The 20,070-nt window shown below is 35.8% G+C and overlaps 1 protein-coding gene across 2 annotated transcripts; it reads left to right on the top strand.

The window, feature by feature from the left end:
- Nucleotides 1-2,905: 2,905 nt before the first annotated feature.
- mtTFB2 (mitochondrial transcription factor B2) lies at nt 2,906-19,508 on the top strand. 2 transcript variants are annotated; one of them, XM_089243606.1, is made up of 9 exons: nt 2,906-3,225; nt 3,334-3,396; nt 5,362-5,450; nt 8,803-8,950; nt 11,440-11,588; nt 13,462-13,554; nt 15,469-15,516; nt 18,054-18,199; nt 18,722-19,508. In XM_089243606.1, the coding sequence occupies exons 1-9, from the start codon at nt 2,934-2,936 to the stop codon at nt 18,906-18,908; spliced, it is 1,215 nt and encodes a 404-aa protein (XP_089099732.1). In that variant the 5' UTR covers nt 2,906-2,933; the 3' UTR covers nt 18,909-19,508. The 2 variants fall into 2 exon arrangements, with proteins under 2 accessions (XP_089099732.1, XP_089099739.1); XM_089243613.1 differs by lacking the exon at nt 18,054-18,199.
- Nucleotides 19,509-20,070: the final 562 nt, after the last annotated feature.

The following is a 20,070-nucleotide window of genomic DNA, read 5'->3' as shown; positions in this document are numbered from 1 at the left end:
CAAATATTACGTCCTTGATCGCAGTGGTAAAAAATATCTTTAATATTCATGTTTGAAATAATTTCTGAATTAATGAAAGAAACAAATCCAGAATTGGAAGCAATTACTTCAGAAGTAAAGGAAATAATTCCATTTTAGATGAGTTCCCTAGTCCTTTTTTAATCTTAAAACCCAATATCTAGAGACCGAACTGTATATCTCTATGGGCAAACTAACTTTTTCACGGAGTCACGTGATTTCCCAACCATTTTGTCCCATCGCCCCCTTCTGCAGAAATTTTTCTCCCACCACCGCCCCCCACAACGCAATTTAACCCATAGGATCCTATGTTATATCCGTAGCTTGTTCCGGGGGGGTGGGGGCGCGGTAGATTCTCCCACGTTGGGAATCGCACCATTAAATGTCTGCCGTCGCGGCGGCTGGATGGAAAGTACTTTGTTTTGGGAGTCTCCTTATGTGCGGAACTGATTGGTTCAATCGGTTCAGTTAAGGGCTCTGCTTGTAGGGAACTAGATGATGATCATCACTGCATTAGTCACTTTTTGATTTTTAACTTCGATGGCGGCAGCAAACACCACAAAATGAAACGGAAGGGGGAAAAAAAAACTTTACACTTTTCTTCTTTTCTGGCATCGAGGTTTTCTGGATGTAGTTTCTAGTTAGGGTGATCATATTGCTCGAAAAAAATACGGGAAATGCTTATTTTCAGCATCGTTTTTAGCGATAATTGGCAAAGTCGTCAACTCGTGCTTAAATCACAGAAAAGTCACCAATCACGGGAAATGAAGCACCACTTCAAATAGCAGTGAATTAAAAAAGATGAATGTGTGAGATGATGAAATGTGTTTGTAGTCTTAATTATCATGATGTAATTTCTGAGTTGGAAAGAGACGAATTTTAATCGTTGATTCGAAGAATAACTGGTCATTTCTGACAAAAAATTCGAAACACAAAAAAACCTTAGAGGAAAAATAGTTTATATATTATATTACTACTCGATATGTGTGTGTCCGTCTTGTAGCAAATTGTTCTCTCACATCCACAATAGAAGTTGTCGGGGGGGGGCATTGAGAAGAAATATTTCTCCTCTAAGGTCGGAGCGCTGTGGACCGCGCCGGCGTGGCCTTGTCGGGACGGGGGGATTGTTGTCCTGACTTTGTCGAGCGGTGATATGCCCGGGCATTGGAGGTAAAGCCGGGTTTTCCTAGGATTAGTATTTCTGCTTCGTGTGCAGCGTGAAAACGCTGATTGGTTAAAACCATGAATTTCAGGTTTTTAACCAATCACAGTTTTCACGCTGGACGAGCAGCAGAAAGCCTGCTTCTAGGAAAACCTGGCTTTAGGGTTGTGCTTTCCCGGCCGGCTTGCCGGTTTTTCTCCGGCAAGCCCACGATCAATCAGCTTATATCGCAAAAGTGGCAGAGCCTGGGCGTGCTCGGTTCTAAACTATACTAGACTACTCGATGTTCGAAATACGGGAAAATATGGGCGGATGGTAATTATTGCCAAAAGTAAGCGCGTACAAAAATCGCAGAGTGTAATTCATGGGTAATGAAGCGCCACTTTAAATTGCAATTAATTAAAAAAAACGAAGATGACAAATATGAGATGGATAATTTCTGAGTTGAGATGATTTTAATCGTTGATTTTAAAGAATAAAAGGTCAAGTTGCCTTCGTTGAAAATACAGGAAATACGAGACGTACAGTCACCGCACACCACATGAATTTAGCTTTACTCACATCATTTCATTAGTCACTTTAATTCCGATAACAAATGGCAGCATCGATAAAATAACTATTTTTATTTGTCGTATGCGGTTGGACTTTCTTTTGGGTGTCTATGTCCCGTGTAAAGAGGCTGAACCAATTTCATTTCATCTAATTCAAGTTAACGACCTTGCTTGTAAGAAACTGAAATGAACTGCTCTGGAATTTGAATATCTTGTAATTTTACCTTGAAAAAATATGGATATATAGATAGATATATCGAGAAGGAGAAAGCGCCAAATATATCCAGCCGCACCGATCCAATCCGAGTTAGTTCGCCAACAAACTTCTTGGTACACGAGTTTTGAGACGCAGTTAAGCTCTCGAACAGCCGGTTGTTATGAGACCGGAAGAGAATTTCGTGCGTTTAGCGAACGGCAGCTAATACTGATCAGATAAAGCCGGGTTTTCCTAGGAGCTGGTTTCCTGTGCCGCGCGCAACGTGATTCGCCCAGCGCGACACGCCGTCCATTCACCACCAATTACTCGCTCCAGCTGAGCGAGCGGCGAGTGTATTATTGCACAGAGCAAGTTCAGTAGCAGCGAGTAAAATTGTAGGCGAGTAGCTAGTAAACTCGATCAATGTAAATGGGCCTTAAGAAAAGCAGTACGACACTTTTCCTACAGAGCGCAATACGCCTCACGACAGCGCTTTACGTCGGGCATGATTGGCCGACTGCTTCTGGAGAAGTCAAATGCGTCGTGCGCCGCGGTTTTGCCGATATTCTCTTTACTGTTACGTTTCCTTTCCCTTCCTGTCAAACCGGAGCATGCAGACGACAGAGTAGCTGATGCCAAGGCCATATACTATAATATAGCCACCCTGATCTTATGCGCCCCGCTGGGAAAACACAAACGTGCAGCGTGATTATGTAACACGTTGCTGTCGACGCGATATTATACTGTTCGGTTCACGCGGCGCAAAAGACCTATTCCTTCCTAGGATAATGCGGCTTCATCTAAACATAAGTATAACATCGCGAGCAGCTTTTCCGGAAACGCACACTTCCAATAAAAAAAAACAAAATATGGTCAGTATTTTTATTGACGACTGAATTCTTGACTTCAAGTCGGCTTTAACGTCCCAAACTGCATATTATAAAAATTCGATCGGTACGAGTGGCAACAAAGGGGTTTGTTTACATCATTTGTTGACGAAAACTGCATGTGTACGTTAAGCTATGGTAGATTCATCGTCGCATCGAGATGGGATCATTTCCAAGCCGCGAGATCGTGCCACGGTTTCGTAGCTCATGTGAGAACCTTTTCGAAATTATCGAAAACGGATGAGAATCCTAGAAATTGTGATTCTACTAAAAAGTCGAAGGTATTATCAACCAGATCAGCTGTTGAACCGAACTGCAAGGTACAAGCCATTGTTGATAGCTATCCTACTAGCCTGTGGAAGAATCGGAGAAAATTCAACAACTTATATTTGGCTGATGAAGATATTGCTGGTAAATAATTCGCGATCACTCGCTACAGCTATGTATCCCAATAAATAGGCTAAAAAAATGTTTGTTTTTATTCCCTATATGTATTTCATTCAATTTTTTTATTTCTAGAGGATGTTGCAAAGGTCATCTGTCACGGAAAAGAAGATGTATTCACATTCGAAGCCAACCCTGGTAAATTATTCTTGTAAACATGTGTCTTTGGGATCACTCACTGAATAGGAGTGCCATTGGTACTTGGCGAAGGACTCGACCTGCTACATGCTCAACTTATGACCCACAGGTCAAATGTGGTTCACGACCTCAAACCCAATTTCGTAAAAATGAACTAAAGGTCATATTTACACATGACTTAATTGTCCCGGAAAAACACATTGACAAATCACTTAAGGCAGGGGTTCTCAAAATTTTTCCATCTGTGGCACCCCCTTACCGTAATCAATGCTTATCCGCGGCTCCCAGAGCAGTTTAACAAAGAAACTCTTCAAAAAGCTTTTGTTTCCCTGACAAAGATTTTTGGCACACAGTTTGAGAACCCCCGACTTAAGGGACCATTCACATATTCACTTCAGTGACCCACGCCGCAGTTTCAGAGCATTTAAGTGGCCAACAACATGTTTACAGATAACTTAAGTGGCCCACAGTGCACATTCCCAGATCACTTAAGGGACCAGCGGCATATTCGCACATCGATTGAGTGATCCGTCATGCAGTTACAGAGCACTCGAGCTGCCTGTGGTGCAGTTCCATGTCACTCAAGTTATTCCCGGCGCAGTTTTCCAGATGACTTTAGCACACATTTACAGATCACATGAGTGACCCGTAGCATTATTTTCGGAGCATTTAAGTGATTTCACTTATGTTACCTGCAGCACATTTCTATGTATAATTTCATTGATTATTGTAACATTTACAGATTATGTAAACTACCTATGGGGCTGTTCCAGATGACTTAAGTGGCACGTTTCTTAAAGGTTGAGCATCCTTGACATACTCCTTTCTCGCCAACCCCCCCCCCCAAAAAAAAAAACGCTTGCTCAACTCATGCCACCTAGCAGTTCAGTGGTTAGGGAGCTAGCTTCTGACTGTGCGGGTCTGGGTTTGAATCCCAGGTTGTGCGTGGATATCTACTAACACTAACAAATTCCCTGGACAGATGATAATGATCTCTTGGGAATACCTGCTGATCACGTTATTATTATTTAAAAACAATCATTCTTGCCAACAGCGTTCTTAAGATGACAAAATTTTCTGATTTCATTATAGAAAGGCATAATTAAGCACAGAAAAGTAGGAAAAAACCTGTCAATTGAGACAGATTTAAAAGACACATTAAAATTTGGCTGGTGCTTAATTTTTTCCTAATTTGTTAAACCCTCGGACATAGTACATTAGATCCCACCTAGAATGTTATTCTCCTTGAAACAACTCATTTTTGTGAGATCCCAACTCTTACTAATACTCATCAAGGTATCCATTTAAAGCGTTGTTCCACTTCTAACAATGTTTTCTCAAGAGACTTTGGAAAAACGTTATAAGCGGGATCCACTGTTTATAAAACACAATAAAAACAAGAGCACTCACAGGTACAGACAACATACAAATTGGTATTGGTGCCTAAAATTTTCTTTGTGTAGTTACTAAATTCCAGACTGAGAGCAGTTCAAAATGTTTGGAGTTAATAATGGTATACTTGCCGGCATGAAAAAGTTACTATGCCTTGAAAAAGTCAAAAGAAGCATCATTTTGGACTTTTTCCTTCATGTAAAAATCGTTCTGGTGCCTAGATTTTTTTGCAATTTGTCCAGCCAGTACCATCTTAAGGCATGGGCCCACCCGGGCACCTCGAGCAAAGAAGAGCCTCACAAAAATGATATCTGGTTGAAATTTTTGAGAATTCATTTGGTAGGGCTTCACAAAAATCAATTATCCCTGGGGCCCATGATACTCTTAAGACGGCCCTGTATCCAGCCCTGATGTAATCAAATGCTCAATCTTTTGTCTTATATAATGACATTGGTTTTATTTGTGATGCTTGCATATTGAAGTAATGTGTAATAACAATCGAGTTTTTTAATGCTTAATATTTTTTAATCATATATATATATTTAATGTATCTATTTTGTATCCTTATTGTAGGTCCTGGTATTTTGACGAAAGAACTGCTAAAGCATTCATCGAAAATCCGGGTTTTTGAAAGAGAAGTGGCGTTTCTTCCTGTTTTAAAAGTATATTAAGGTTTTTTTCCCCCTTCCAATCATTTTAATAAAATAAAGCTGTCGTCTCTCTGACAATGAAATTTTTGGCCTCCTTGGAGGACGGTTGTCCCTTGCAGGCACATAACGTACGTGTTCAATGTTCTTTTCTTTGTTGTTTTTTTTGTTCTTTCATCGTTTGCTTTATTGTTCTACTCTATGTGAATGTTCAAGTTAAATAAAAAAATAATAAAAACCATTCTGTATAACAGGTCCTGATAAATCCCTGGTTACAGGTTGCCGTGGCGACTAGAAAATTAATGCTCACAACACACTTTTTGACACAATTTTTTGACTGTATTTTTGAAAAAAAATATGCTTGGCTCATAAGAAATTTGGGCTGCACCTAACTTCTTTTTTTGTCAACCCCCCTATCAGCTATAGCGCTCCCCCACCCCATGTCCTACCAAACCCGCTTAGTGCCAGAAAATTGTGTGAATAAATCTTCCATGCACAGGGATCACACAGGTTAATTTGTGATTTGATATAACTCCAAACTTGTTATTGTGCTAGAATTCTGTAAAACAAATGGTGACGTTAAATCTCGGTTCAACTGCAACATGCTAGATAATGTGTCAAAAGAAGCGAAAGGATGAATCTTTCATGTTGGTCCTTGTTCTCTTGTATGGGTCTCTATCGCATAAAATATGTATGTGGCAAGAAATATCTTGCATTATGTATTACATGTTGCAGAATCTGTATTGGCTATCCCGCCAAAAATCATGAGGATTAAGTCCCCAATCCTCGTCATGATAACATATAGTCTCTGCTGGGATTCTTTAGTAGTATTATGTTTCACATTGTAAATTATCTTACTACAGTTGTTGCTTGTTATAGTAACCTCTCCATTATACAATGACCACTAAGGTAAGTCCCAAATGTTTTCATAAAACGACTATCATACATGCTTTATTTGGGCATTTTATATTGAGCATCAGCTGTAGTTGAATAAATGTTTATTAAATTCAGTCAATCATTGCCTCACACTCACATAATCAAATCATGTTAATCCAAACAATGGTGTCACTCAGCATTTCTTTCATTATCATGAATGTGTTAAGGTTTCAATCTGGAAATAAGCAGATGTCAGAGAGAAACAAAAATGACTTGTGCAGTTTCGATGTGTCTCTCAAAGTTTCTACTCGCAAAAAGAGCATTTATGGTGAATATTACAGTGGTAAAGATACCAGCCCACAACTTCGTTGATCCAGCTCTTCGATTTCATATTTATTAGTCAACTTTTGAATTAGGGATTCCAAAACCAGTAACAGACAGCCGCTCCAAATTCAACTACATAGTGGCTCATTTACCGCCGGAAACCACTTCCATCATCTGAGATGTCATCACAAATCCATACAGACACATCAAATTGGAATCGATCAAACAAAGCGATGAATCATCAGAGCAAAAAATTCAGAAACTACTCGTTGGTTAGCAACTCGGAAATCATTGTCCTATCAAACTTTTGCACATGCTGCCACCTATGATAAATAATGCAGAATATTTCTTGCCGCATGCACATGATAGATAGTGCACCACCTATGATAGATAGTGCAGAATGTTTCTTGCCACATGCACATTCTGAATACAGACCTATAGCATAGTATATCTTCATGTTTGTTTGGAAAAAATAATTCAAATAGTCTACTGTGTAATCGTAAAATAGAGTACCACATTTGAAAGGAATCTATGCTCTAATTACAGTAATTAGAGCCACCTCGGGGAACAAAATATCAGATTTGGTATTTCAGCTCTAATGCTAGATAAAATTTAGTTTCTGCGATTCCCTTTTTACCTTGTAATACATGGGTGCACAAATTTTGCTGCTAGCTGGCAATAAAAAGTTACTTCTTCGATGGTAAGTATGAGTGATAGGATAGTGATAGGAACCGAGAGACACCCAGGCTCTGTCACACTCAGTGATATAAGCACATTGAGTGAAAACACTTATGAAATCATCATGAAATACTCATTTTGATTGATGCTAAGGTATTTCCTGCACAATTTATATCAATCACCACTAACTCTATATACTATATCATATTTTTACCCTTTGACTGAGATGTCTTGCCTCCTTAAAAAGCCTCTTATTTTACCATTAACAAGCCTAGGCCTAGATGTTTTGAGGGCGCGGTAGCCCGGTCGATAAGATGCTCGCCTAAAGTACCAAAGGATGTTTAGAGGTGTCGCGAGTTCGATACCCAGTTCGTCCTTGTCAGAAAACTTTCCTGATACAGGGGTACAACAAAAAATTGCGACTTGACCGCAGCAAAAAAATGCTACCGCAGGGAGTCCCCCATCGAGGGGTTAGCGCACCAACCTCACGATGAGTACGAAAAACAAACCTGCCGTTCGGAAGCGGCAATAAATTGTAGGTCCCGGTCTAATTAGCCCTCATGTGCAGAAAATGACCGTGGTGCGACAAAAACGATCAACTAGATGTTTTGCAAAGAGTATTTCTCAATTAAACACCTTTTCCTATACTCTTTACTTTGTACCTGCCGAAAATTGGAAGAAAGAATACTTAATTAAATATGCAGTATTTTAAAGAGATGTTTGATGATTACTGATGTGATTAAATTGCTTTGTTGCATATTTTTATACAAATACAAATACAAATACAACGCCACAACAGGCAAAATGCCCAACGAGGTGGCTGATAAAAAGATGCCCATAAAAATATGGTTGTCATGTGTTTCAAAAATACAGCAACCCAATTAAAAATGCAATTAACACAAATTACAAACAATATATACACATGATAAAATATTATACAATGCCCATAAAGAATACTTATGGTTGTCTTATTCTAAGAATGGATAGCTTCTCGATTTACCCCAACATGTTTATCGTATTTCTTTTTAAACGTGTCAATTGTGTTACAATTTACTACCTCCGGGGGTAAGCTATTCCATTTATTAACAACCCTATTGGAGAAAAATTCCCTGCGACACCATAACCTTGCATTGTCCCTCACCAATCGATACTGGTGTCCCCTTGTAAAAGCAGTCGATTGGCGGTGTACTAAAAGTTCATGGTCCATCCTATCCATCCCATTGAAAATTTTGAACACTTCGATCATATCTCCTCGACACCTGCGTTCATCCAATGTAAACATATTCAAAAAATGAAGTCTCTCTTCATACCTCAAGCCCCGTGTGCCAATAAGGACACGCGTAGCTCTTCTCTGCACCCCTTCAACCAAGTCTATGTCCCTCTGTAGGTATGGTCTCCAACTCTTATGCTATTTATCTTATTTTTTTTATTTATCTTATTTTTTATTTTATATCCATCCTCTTATGCTATTTATCTTATTTTTTTTCAGAACCTGCAAGAGAAATTTGAAGCATCACTTGACGTCGTAGAGGAAGACATAACTCTTTTACCAAAACTAGAGACGAAAGCAAAATTCTATGATACAGCATATATACAGGCAATTATAAAAGATATTGAAAAGAAAGATTGGGGGAATGGTAATTTCATGAATATGCTCTTGTACTCATTATGTGCTAATTGGAATTTAACCCTATATAAGTAAGCGTTCGTCTAATGGACTACCGATCAGATTAGTTACTAAGTAACACTTATTTACGTTTATTTAACTTAATCTGGGTTAAAAAAAACAAACAAAATATATAGATTTAAGAAAGCACTTTGAAATTAGAAATATGGAAGGGTAGCAGGAGCCCAGATCCAAGTTTGAGAGCCAATGCATGAATCGCATCGTCATTTTGACATAAACTATGCAAGTTGATTCAGAGTGTATTTAACAAAAAGTAGAAAATAAAAGGTGTAAAGCTTTTCTTCAGGTAACAAACATACAGCAAGTTTGTTTAGTCTGGACTCAAAGGAGCTCTCTGAAGCAGAATGTTTGCATTTTGTAGTGAATAAGATCTCCAGATCATGGAAAAACCAGCACAAATCCTGGTAAAAATGTCTGGAATTTTATTAGTCAGAGTTTTTTGTGCCTATACTAGCCGTGGGCAAAATGAAAACATTTTGGAAAACAATTTGTGGGCCAAAAAAGTAAAAAAAAATTTGGCGGGCTGGACATATTCAGACATTGGTTCATAACTTATTCCCCTGCATTAGCCGGCATGTAAAACTCAGGGGAAAACAGCTTTTTGAATACTCGTGTCTGGTCTGTTCCCTGCATGCTGAGAAAATCGAGGTTTAATATGGATCGCAATATGCATTTATCCAATTCAATGGATTTTTAAAATAAAGATAAAGTATTTATGAGCATTCCAGAATCTGAGACTCAAATTTCCCAACATGCTGGTCTCTCTCACTGTTTCTGAATTTTTTGCTTAGAACTGAATTGGCAGAATGTGTTGTATACTTTGAAGACTGCCACAGTTTTATTGCAAAAGAGATTATAACTGTGAAAATACAATAAAAGTATATTTTAACAATTTCATGCATATTTATTCTATTTTTTGCATATGCAAAAGTTTTTAAATCAATTTGCATTTAAATTCTCACACTTCCATATGCAAAAAAATGGGATCATTTCTTTAAATGAATTTTTTTAAAACACTGGAACTGAAAATTTCTATACTATTTTGAAACTGCAGTGGGCCAGATAGAACCTTTAAACTGGCAGTAGTTTGCCCATCACTAGCCTAGACGGTTGACAATTCCCCCAGAAATACATGTTCAAGCCAAAAATGCATGGAAAAATACATGTCTGTCACAACATTTTATCTAGCATTTGTACGATAGACTGCATGTCAGATTTGGGAACCCGGTGTGACTGCAGGGGAGTAGTAGTTATTAGATTGAAGGGCATTAGGCACTCATGATGTATAGTGCCTTATAAGAAAGCATCTCTTCGAACCATAATTACTACGATTAATATTACTACATAATTATTATGAACCATAATTAACTACTACTTAATCTTAGACTTTGCAAGATTGTGGCTCTTGTTTATTTGTAGATAAAATAATAAAAATAAATGAATAAACATTGCTAAAACTCAAGCCATTGATTACCTTCATGTTCGCAGGTGAAGATATTCTTTAGCGACCACAATTTCTTAAATATAGAACATTATAAGCTGCGTATAGCTAGCTTTAAAAAAAAAACCGCTGCAACATGTGAGCATTTTTATCTAAACAAAAAGTTATAGTCTGATAATATGAAAAAATTATAATTTTGTTTCATAAAATATGGGGTCATATCTCATTGATACACTTCTGACACACCCTTGAGGGTATAAAGGTTAATTGTAGTTTGGATGCCGCCATCCCACTCAGTACATATCTGACTGGTCGAGACGGAAATAATTTCTGAATTGAGAGTCAGCGAAGCCAGATTCAAGGGGGGTGCCACCCCCTCTTACTGTTCATCATGTGGTTTTTAGCTATAGCTACAGGGTTAAAGCCGTAGACCCCAGGGCTTAGTGTGACATGCATCAAGCAGAAGCTTCACTCTTATTAATTCACTTCACTTATTTAATATTTGAATTATGGGGTCATATGGTCATCATAATTATATAAATATTTATTTTCATTGATTATTTATTTTAATTTTTTTAATTTATTTTACTGAAATTTTATTTTGCAGGCTATATATACCTATATAATGAAGATCAATCAAATCAAATTTATTCATTTTTACACATACGTAAAGATTTAAAATTAATTTTTGTAAAACATGTTTATACCATCTAGAGGCAATGATGCCTGTACGGATGATTGAAATCTTTTATAAAAGATATTAGTCTTCTGTCTGAATACGCTTTTCATAGTGTTAATATATTCCATCTATAATGATGCATTTCTCTGGTCCCTTGAGCATTGTTACGTAGGCGTTGCACTGTAGGCCTACATGTTTTTTTTTCTTTATCGGCTAGAAAAATCATAGTACTTAACATCTCAATTTTTCAAGATATAGCTATTCCTAACTGATAGTTTGGTTAGAAAATTGAGGAAATATTCTCTGCGAAATGTTTCAGGTATCGCTTTGAAATTTGTTGCTGTGATATCAAGTTCAAGAACAATTAACTTGATGAGGTATCTCTTAGCAAAATTGCCGTCCCTGGGTTCTTTATTCGCTTATGGAAGATGTCAGTTTTTTCTTTTTCTGACTGATATGGAATATTCGGTAAGTAAAACTTATGATACCTGTAGAAAGTTTCATTATCTTTCCGTGAACTGAATGCACTCACAAGTAATGATCAAAATATCATATAATTTTCTGTGAGATGCTTCTTTTTTTCTTTCAAATAATGTGTGTATAGTGAGATGCTTGTTTGATACTTGTCAGTCTTCAGGATGAACATTGGTGCGATTTAGAGTTGGTCAATCCTAATGAAACTGATCCACCTCCTGGTGTTCCTATTTTTTGCTTGTGATTCGAACTGTGATAATTTTCCAACCAGCAGAACATTTCTACATAATGCTTGGCTTTCCTTTCAATCGCTCACCAACACCGATTATTTTGTTATACAGCAATTCACTTCCAATCAAGTTGTGTCAGAAACCTCTCTCTGTAGAGAAAGTCGTGTTATACTTTTGTCTCTTCATCTTTGACGGGTGGGGAGGGCGCTTTCATTGAGGGTATATTAGAGTGCTATCTATTTTTGGTCACCTTAGGTCTGATAAGGAAACAACTTTTCATTGTCATTCACTGGATTCTGCATGAAGACAAAGCAGATTTAACTGCATTCACACCATGCACATACTTTGGGCCCCAACTTCTGAAGGGCCCTGGAAAGCCCCCAACTTCACATTTTTTTTCTAATTTTAGGGACCCAATATTTTTTTCTGCTCCCATGATCTTAAACGACCTACTATTTCTACCTTTACAGTGTTAGACAAGCACCTTGCCACTCACTGCACCACTTTGCTCCGATCATGTTTGGCATGTTTCTTCCTCATCAATTGGTAGTTGTTCCACTAATTAACCTGTGTTGTTGATTTATGTATGTTTTCAGGCCACTGTTACTGAAATAGGCATGCAGAGTGTCCATAATTAAATTTTTAATTTTCTGACATATCTGCAGGCTTATCTTCCCTGGTGAAACTTGGGGGAATGTCTCAATGATGGGAGGGAGAAGATTTCTTAATACTGCTCCAAACAGCTATCTGAATATTTATATTCTCGAGTGTAACCCCTGGGGGAAATTTAAAGCAGTGGTGTGTGTGTGCGTGCGGTTTTCCACTTTTTTTTTTCTTTTTCTTTTTGAAAATTAAACTGAATTAAATCAAGTTCCCGAATAGCGTTTTTTGTAAATGAATACACAAATTTCAATTCCAGTAGGATTTATTGCTTGGGGATCCATATATTCATACATACATACTATAGACATAATAGGGAATCGACTGACAATTTGTATGATGGCTATGCCCAGGTGACTTAGTTAAAGACAAATATATCCGCATTGCTTATGATGAAGAATCCCCATGTTAAAAAAAAAAAGATTTTCACCAAAAAAGCGAATTCTAGTAAACTCAAGATCAGACATTTTAGTGATGAACTGGAAATGAAAACAGTTTTGTTGGAAGTTTTTAGATTTCTTACCATGAAGCTTGTAATGTTTGGTCACATGTTTGCAAAAAATTAGAAAATGCATTTTACAGTTTGCATAGAAAATCAATCAACTGAACCAACCTCTAGTGGTGGATATCAAAACCATTTTTTTTGCTCTCGATTTCTTTTCCTTCCCTTCGTTAAGTTGTTCTTAAAGTGTCACAGTTGTCAGATGTATAGGGAGTTGAGACTGTAGACAAAACAGAACTTCAGTTATATATTCATCCCATATATAGGTATAAGCTTGTTATAGCAACCCCATTGTCTTGTCGAAAACGGACATTATATTGTGGGATTGTTACATTGAAAGAAAAACTTTTATGGTATAGTCGTTATATAAAAACATTTTGAACTTATCCTACTAGTCCTTGTGTGTAATGGAATGGCTACTATAACATGGGATTATTATGATGAGCGTCCACTGTATTTATTTATCTGTTTTCAGCGAATGATGGCCAAGCCCAAAGGGAATATGAGCACTTACAGAGATGTAACTGTTATGTACAACTTGTTTTTTGAAGTTGAAAGTATAAAAATGGTGAGTGATTTGGTCTTCCATTAAAAAATAAACTCAAATATATGGACATATAATTAAATACCAGCATATAATTAATTGAAATAGTCAAACTCGGTTATAATTGCATAAAAAAGATCTCACAAAATATCAAGTTTTTTTTTTGGTGAAAGTATAGTCGGATGGAATCAATTACAGTTGGGATTATTAGGTCATAAAATGTTGTACTTGAATTAATTTTTTTGTGTGTTAGAGCAGGGGTGCATAAACCGTGGTTGCAACATCCGGGAGGGGGGGGGGGGGTCACGAGAGAATCTACAAAATAAAAACTTCCAGATAAGAAATTCATTTTTATTAAAAATTTGTCAGAACTAAAGCATGACTTTATTCAGATGAGCTAATTATCATGTATCAGACAATGTAATTTTATCAAATTCTACTTGTACAATAATCATTATATCAGATCCCTCATGCCAGAATCACGAATGTGCAATGTCCTTGCAAAAAAAAAAAAAAAAAAGAATGTGAGAGAATCACCCGATTTCAAAATTGTATATTTCTTAAAAATTAAAAACACAGAATAGAATGATAAGTAATATGTGAATATATACGGGAGGGAGGGGGGGAATGTGTCTACGTTTTATGAACAATGTTTTTTAATGGTGGATTTCAAGTTTAGAATCATTTTGAAATCTGACGATTCTTTCTTAATCACCCTGTATACAAAAATCAAGGACCGTAATACACCTTGCTGCACTTTCATCTAGCATAAGGGACACTAAGTACATCAAAAAACAAAGTAAATATTTATATGATATTTAAAAAAAAACCTGAATATCTTTGGAAGTTAATAGCGGCTAATTAAAATTGAAACAGCATGTTTACTGGCAAAAAAATCTGAATATCCCAGAAAAATGGGACATATAATCAGCCTATGTAGAGGTCACCGATAAATGTTTTGGTCAAAACTGGGTCACGCTTCAAAACGTTTGCGCACCGCTGCGTTAGAGTATGTTATGTAAAAGTCAATGTATTAGATAGATAGGTCAATTGTAGGGCTCCTTGACCCCATATGTGTACTTATCCACCATTTATTCTGTGAAGTGTGATGTCAGTCTTAGGCTTATTGCTATAAATATTACTGCTTCTTATCCTATCCTTTTTTTTAAACTATTAAATGTCATGTTTTGGATAAAAAACTGGTTTTGTCACTTTAAGGTGGAGGAAGATGAGTCTGCCCTTAGGGGTGCCTTTGGGTTATAAGATCACTGAAACGTAACTCCAAGATGCTGTATTAACAATTTATAGGTTATGATAAATGGTAAGCCATTGAATGTTATGCAGTTGTGCTGGAGTTAAACTTGAATTCTTCAACAAGAAAGAATCCAGCACACCTCACACTCGCACAACATTATGTACCCATTGCTTCACTGAGAAAACTTTATAATAGGATAGATTTAATGATAGATAGATGCATGTTGAGAATTTTTTTGTTGTTGTTTGCTGTCTAAAAAATAACATTTGCTAGAAGTCATTTAAAACATTTTGAACATCAGCTGCTTGTTTCCAGATCTTAATACTGTGTTAGAAATTTTTTTTCTCTTACTGTTGGGTTCAGATGAACCATACAAAAACCAACATGATAGAGTGGCTCAGCACAGTGTTCTCAAATGGGCCAATCTCTTTGATGTGTCAAAATTGATAGGATTTGTTTTGGCTGAGTATGATGCACGATGTTACGCAGTTTGCTGTTAGAATTTTTCTCGCTGTGCTGAGCTCCTGTTCCATATCAGGTTTTATCTGATTCAGCGTTGTGCAACACAGTTGGTCTGGACCTGCCTGTAGGATCTAAATAGTATATTATAATAGAAAAGCAAGAGAGTAAAACTTTTTCTAAATTTTATCTTCATTATAATTTTTTTTAAATATTATTTGCAGCTGCCGATTGAAGCTTTCGTACCGCTAGTGAATTTGAACAAAAAAAAGGTGATATTGCACAAATTTTTACTTTGGAAGAAACAGTTCTTATTTTTTATACTGTCATTTAAACAGTTAATATTATACTAATCATACATCAATATTTATAATGTATGAAATTTCTAGAATTTGTTACATGTTTACCTAAAACAAAAAAAATTATACACCAAAAGGCATAATGGTATTTTGGAATTAATATGTGAATAAGTTTCATGTTCAATATTTGAGTATGTGCTCAAAAGTCTGCGCACATCTTTAGCAAATATATTTCATTTTTAACCTAAGACTACTTCCAAGTAGAGACATTCGAAAGTTGATATTAACCACTGTACATTATTTCTTCAGCGGTCAAAATTCTCAAATGATGAACATATTCAACTGTTTCATGTATGATGGTATTGTTCGAATTGCTTTTTGGAATAAGATATGAACCCATTGCAACATGGCTTTTTAACCAATTGAAACTTCAAATGTTTGGGAAAAAAGTATCACAAGTTTCAGAATTATACAGAAAAAAAAATTGATTCACGTAGAGAATAAACCAGTGTTGATTTTCTGACCTAATTAGCCACCTCACATCAAAATTAATAGTGTTTAGTGATACGGCATCTCATGGATTTAGTGAAAAGGATAATGCATTTTCCATAATTTTATTATTTTGATTAATTTTCGTCATTTGATTGTCTCCTTCGGTTTGTTTATTTTGACATCATACACATATACTATGTTCAAGCGCTTCTCTTATATAACATTAGACACACATTTTTTCTCATTTGCATAATGCCGGGAACCTATTCTGAAAATAATCAAAGACGGAAAATAATCGAAGTACAAATTTGTGGGAAATCCTTCATCATACTGCTACTTTCAACAAGTAACATCTGGCTACCAAATTATGAATAAATTATATTTTCTTTACGCATGCATGTTGAAAAATCATTTCCTTAAAATGCTCATATCTCATCAAATATCAGATTATTTATTATAAATTTCATTACAATATGTCTTGTGTGTGTATTATTAAATTTATGATAGTTTTGTAAAATTCGGTTGAAAACTCTATGTATGTTATAAGCAAAAAATCATGCAAGAAAATTGGAATTTTTCGAAGAAACATTCATATTTTTTTGTGAATATATATATGGTATTTTCATGAAAATGCATGCAAATATATTAGACATAGCAAGTAAACATTTCATGAAAGTTACAAATTCTTTGCAGCTTTTCGTGATACAGGGTTGATCAGAAACACCTTTGAATAATAATTTACACATCTTTCTAAGTGCATTCATGACTAAATCTTTACTGGAAAGTGTTAATACAATTATTAAATTTATGTGCCCAGAATTTCAGAACCCTTCATCAAGAATTTTTATAAAAATTTAAAAAAATTGCCTAAACTCAGAACTGAACATTGACTTATGACTATATAATGTACAGGCTCAAACCATGAGACGATATTCCCATCGCACTCTGTTGCCATATTTTATACAAGTATAATGATAATTATAATATTAACAACGTGCATACAATCATATAACACACAAATTGTTCACCACTCTTTAGTTCCACTGACCTATGGTCAAATTTGAATGAGTTCAAAGCAAAGCCATCAGCTTTAAACTCTCATTCTTAGCCTAATTAGCCTCTGTGTACTTGAAAATTATGATTATGACAGAATTGGTATGGTGATCTGGCTTAATCGAATAAAACTTGTATAAAGAAACCTCTGATTTTAATTTACAAGAAGTTGTTACTTTCTTATATGAGGATGATTCCTTCTACAAAAAAAAGTAATAATTTTCATAATTAATGTTTCAACTAATAGTGTCCCATAATAGTGCTTTAATAAATTAACCCAAATGATTCCTCAAATCAAGAGGCTTTCTGGACAAAAAGCCAATTTCAGCTTGGAAAGAAAAGTTTGTTGTCTCAACAAGAAATCTAACCCAGGACCTCTTCCAAACAAGGAAAGTGCTCCTACTAAAATACTAGCGAAACATGACCTTTCTTCCCTTTAAACATGCACCGACTTAGCTTAACTTGCTGATTAAGCTTCTCTTAATTTCACCGATTGACTTCCAGGTGGCTGTAGTAGAGGTGGATAATTCTTTCTCTGCCTATGATACATCAAATCAAGAGACTTCCTGGATATTATGCCACACAAGGTGACCTTGGGAAGAAAATTTTGTTGTCTCTACCGTTTCTTCCCAAGTTCAACTCTTCATTTCAATATCGAGGAAGTCTCTTGATTTGATGGTTTGCTGTTATCACCCACCGTCAAACCGAAAGATACCTAGGCGGTATCGCAATATTGGCTAATTGTCCTCACAGACTGGATAAAAATAAAAAAAATCATCCACCCCAACTTATTTTGCTTACTAGCCATAAAATTGTTTGTGCTGGTCAGTGCATAGTTTTACTTTGACTAGATTATTTGTGTTATCTCTATTCATTTTTCCTTATAAATTAGTGATTTTTGATGACTATTCTTATCAAGCAATATATATATTTTTGGGTTTGAATCTGTATTTCATCAATTCCAGGGACCTCAGAATATTTATTTTGTACGCCTCACACCTAACCCAAATTTATTAGATATGGTCCACTCGCCGCACCTCCTTCCAGAACTGTATTTCTTCATTCGTCATCACTTCATGAAAAGAAAAAGCTATGTTATACCTACTCTAGAGTGAGTTTTATATTTATTTATAGAATGAAGTAGTGTTTCTGAACCTTTCATAATCCAAGGACCACTAAAATTTCTGAAATAATTTACACTAGCACTAATTTACCTATGTTAAAATTTGAATGAGTTTGAAGCAAAGTTATCAGCTTTAAACTCTCATTCTTGGCCTAATCAGCCTCTGTGTGTGTATGTGTGCCTAAATTTTCATTGGAACCTAGATAAATAGCATTCACATTAGTTATGTATACAGCTATTGAATAATTTTTAATTAAATTTTCAAGTCTACCTGAAGACCAGACCTTGTCCACAGATCAGGTTGAGAAACACTTTAATAAAACATTTAATCCTATCCTTATTTCAACTTTAATCATGCTATGTGAAGCTTCTTATACTGTATCACATCTTTATGGGTGTATGTTTTTAATAAATGCACTTACTTCCTAGTGTGTGTTGAGAATTATATTTATGATTACAGGTTCATCTGACTACTCTATTCAGTGACAAATATTGTTATTTTTTTAACAGGCAATGGATTCCATGGTGTGGACCTAAGTTCATCAAAAAGGGAATGAGAGTGTTTACAAGGTTTGGTGATCTCAGTCCATCCCAAATACTTCAATTATTTCAACAATTTTCCTCATTACCCGAATATGAAGATTCCCCTTTCCGTGCAGCAGTAGAGCATTTCTTTGAGCATCATCATACTTTATAAAATTGAACATTTGTAAAAAAAATGTAAAAATATACTATTCCACGGCATAAAAATTTATATGGAATCGTATCTTGATGCCTTTTACTTTGAGCATAACCCCACTTTTTGTTTGGTTTTTGAAACTTGGATGTATTTATTATGAGTATATCTTTCACATTATTCATGTGTTTGCCAGAAATAAAATACACATACTGTATGTTTATAAAATAAATATTCTAGTTCCACTAACATCTGGGGGGGGGGGGGAAATAAGATGTTTGAAGTGGCATTCTGACTTTAGGCAAATATTCACTGGAGTATGTATTTTATATTGTGATAAGTTTTCTTGTTATATTATTTCTCAAATTCCTTTAATAATGCTTATTTAGGAAAAAAACAGACGGAATATTTTGTGGGGGAAAAAGAGGGGGATGAAAGAGAAAAGCAATTTTCTTCGAAGCTCTTTGTAAGTAAGTGTTTATCCACATATATACTCAAAGTGGAAGGTAAAAGAAGGCATTTCTTGTATAAACTCATGTTCCTTGGAAATTGTTGTTTGGAAATTGATCTGTATATCATTTTTTCGAATGAGAGATAAAAATAAGAAATATTTTATATATACACTTTTTTCTGGTTTTCCGTTTTTCTTTTTAATATATTAAGTGAAGATGCGGAAACATAATCTGCAGACATAACTTGATGCTGTGTTTTTTTGTCTTTTTTTTGCTATAGTATTCAGTGGTGTTTCCATGTAATAAAATCATTTTATTAAAGAAAAAAATTCTTTATCGTGAAACAATTATCGAAATTGATGAAAATATGAGCGTTCCCATGGGTGGAGATACGGGGGGGGGGGGGGCATTGCTCCCCGTCAAACCGAAAGATACCCAGGCCACATCGCCATATGGCAATATCGGCTCATTGTCCACACGGACTGGATACCTCTGGCAATTTATTCATAAAAAAGCATACATTACAAAATATACATTACAATCATAACTATAAAATCATAATCTAAGTGTAGGCATTGCCCCCCGGCATCAACGGTGGAGTCGGCTGATCTAATGTATATATGAATTGACATCATCATCATCATCGTGCCCCCCAGCAATAATGACCGTCCCCCCCCCCAGACTTCCAAATCTATGACCGCCTATGAGCGTTCCGGTAAAAATTTCATTGT

The sequence above is a fragment of the Pholcus phalangioides genome, unplaced genomic scaffold, assembly GCF_987345545.1.
Source record: "Pholcus phalangioides strain wild (caught in Gottingen) unplaced genomic scaffold, Ppha-v1.0 ptg000003l_1, whole genome shotgun sequence".
Classification (NCBI taxonomy): domain Eukaryota; kingdom Metazoa; phylum Arthropoda; class Arachnida; order Araneae; family Pholcidae; genus Pholcus; species Pholcus phalangioides.
The sequence above is the reverse complement of the archived record's forward strand: the minus strand, read 5'-3'. Positions and strand labels throughout refer to the sequence as shown.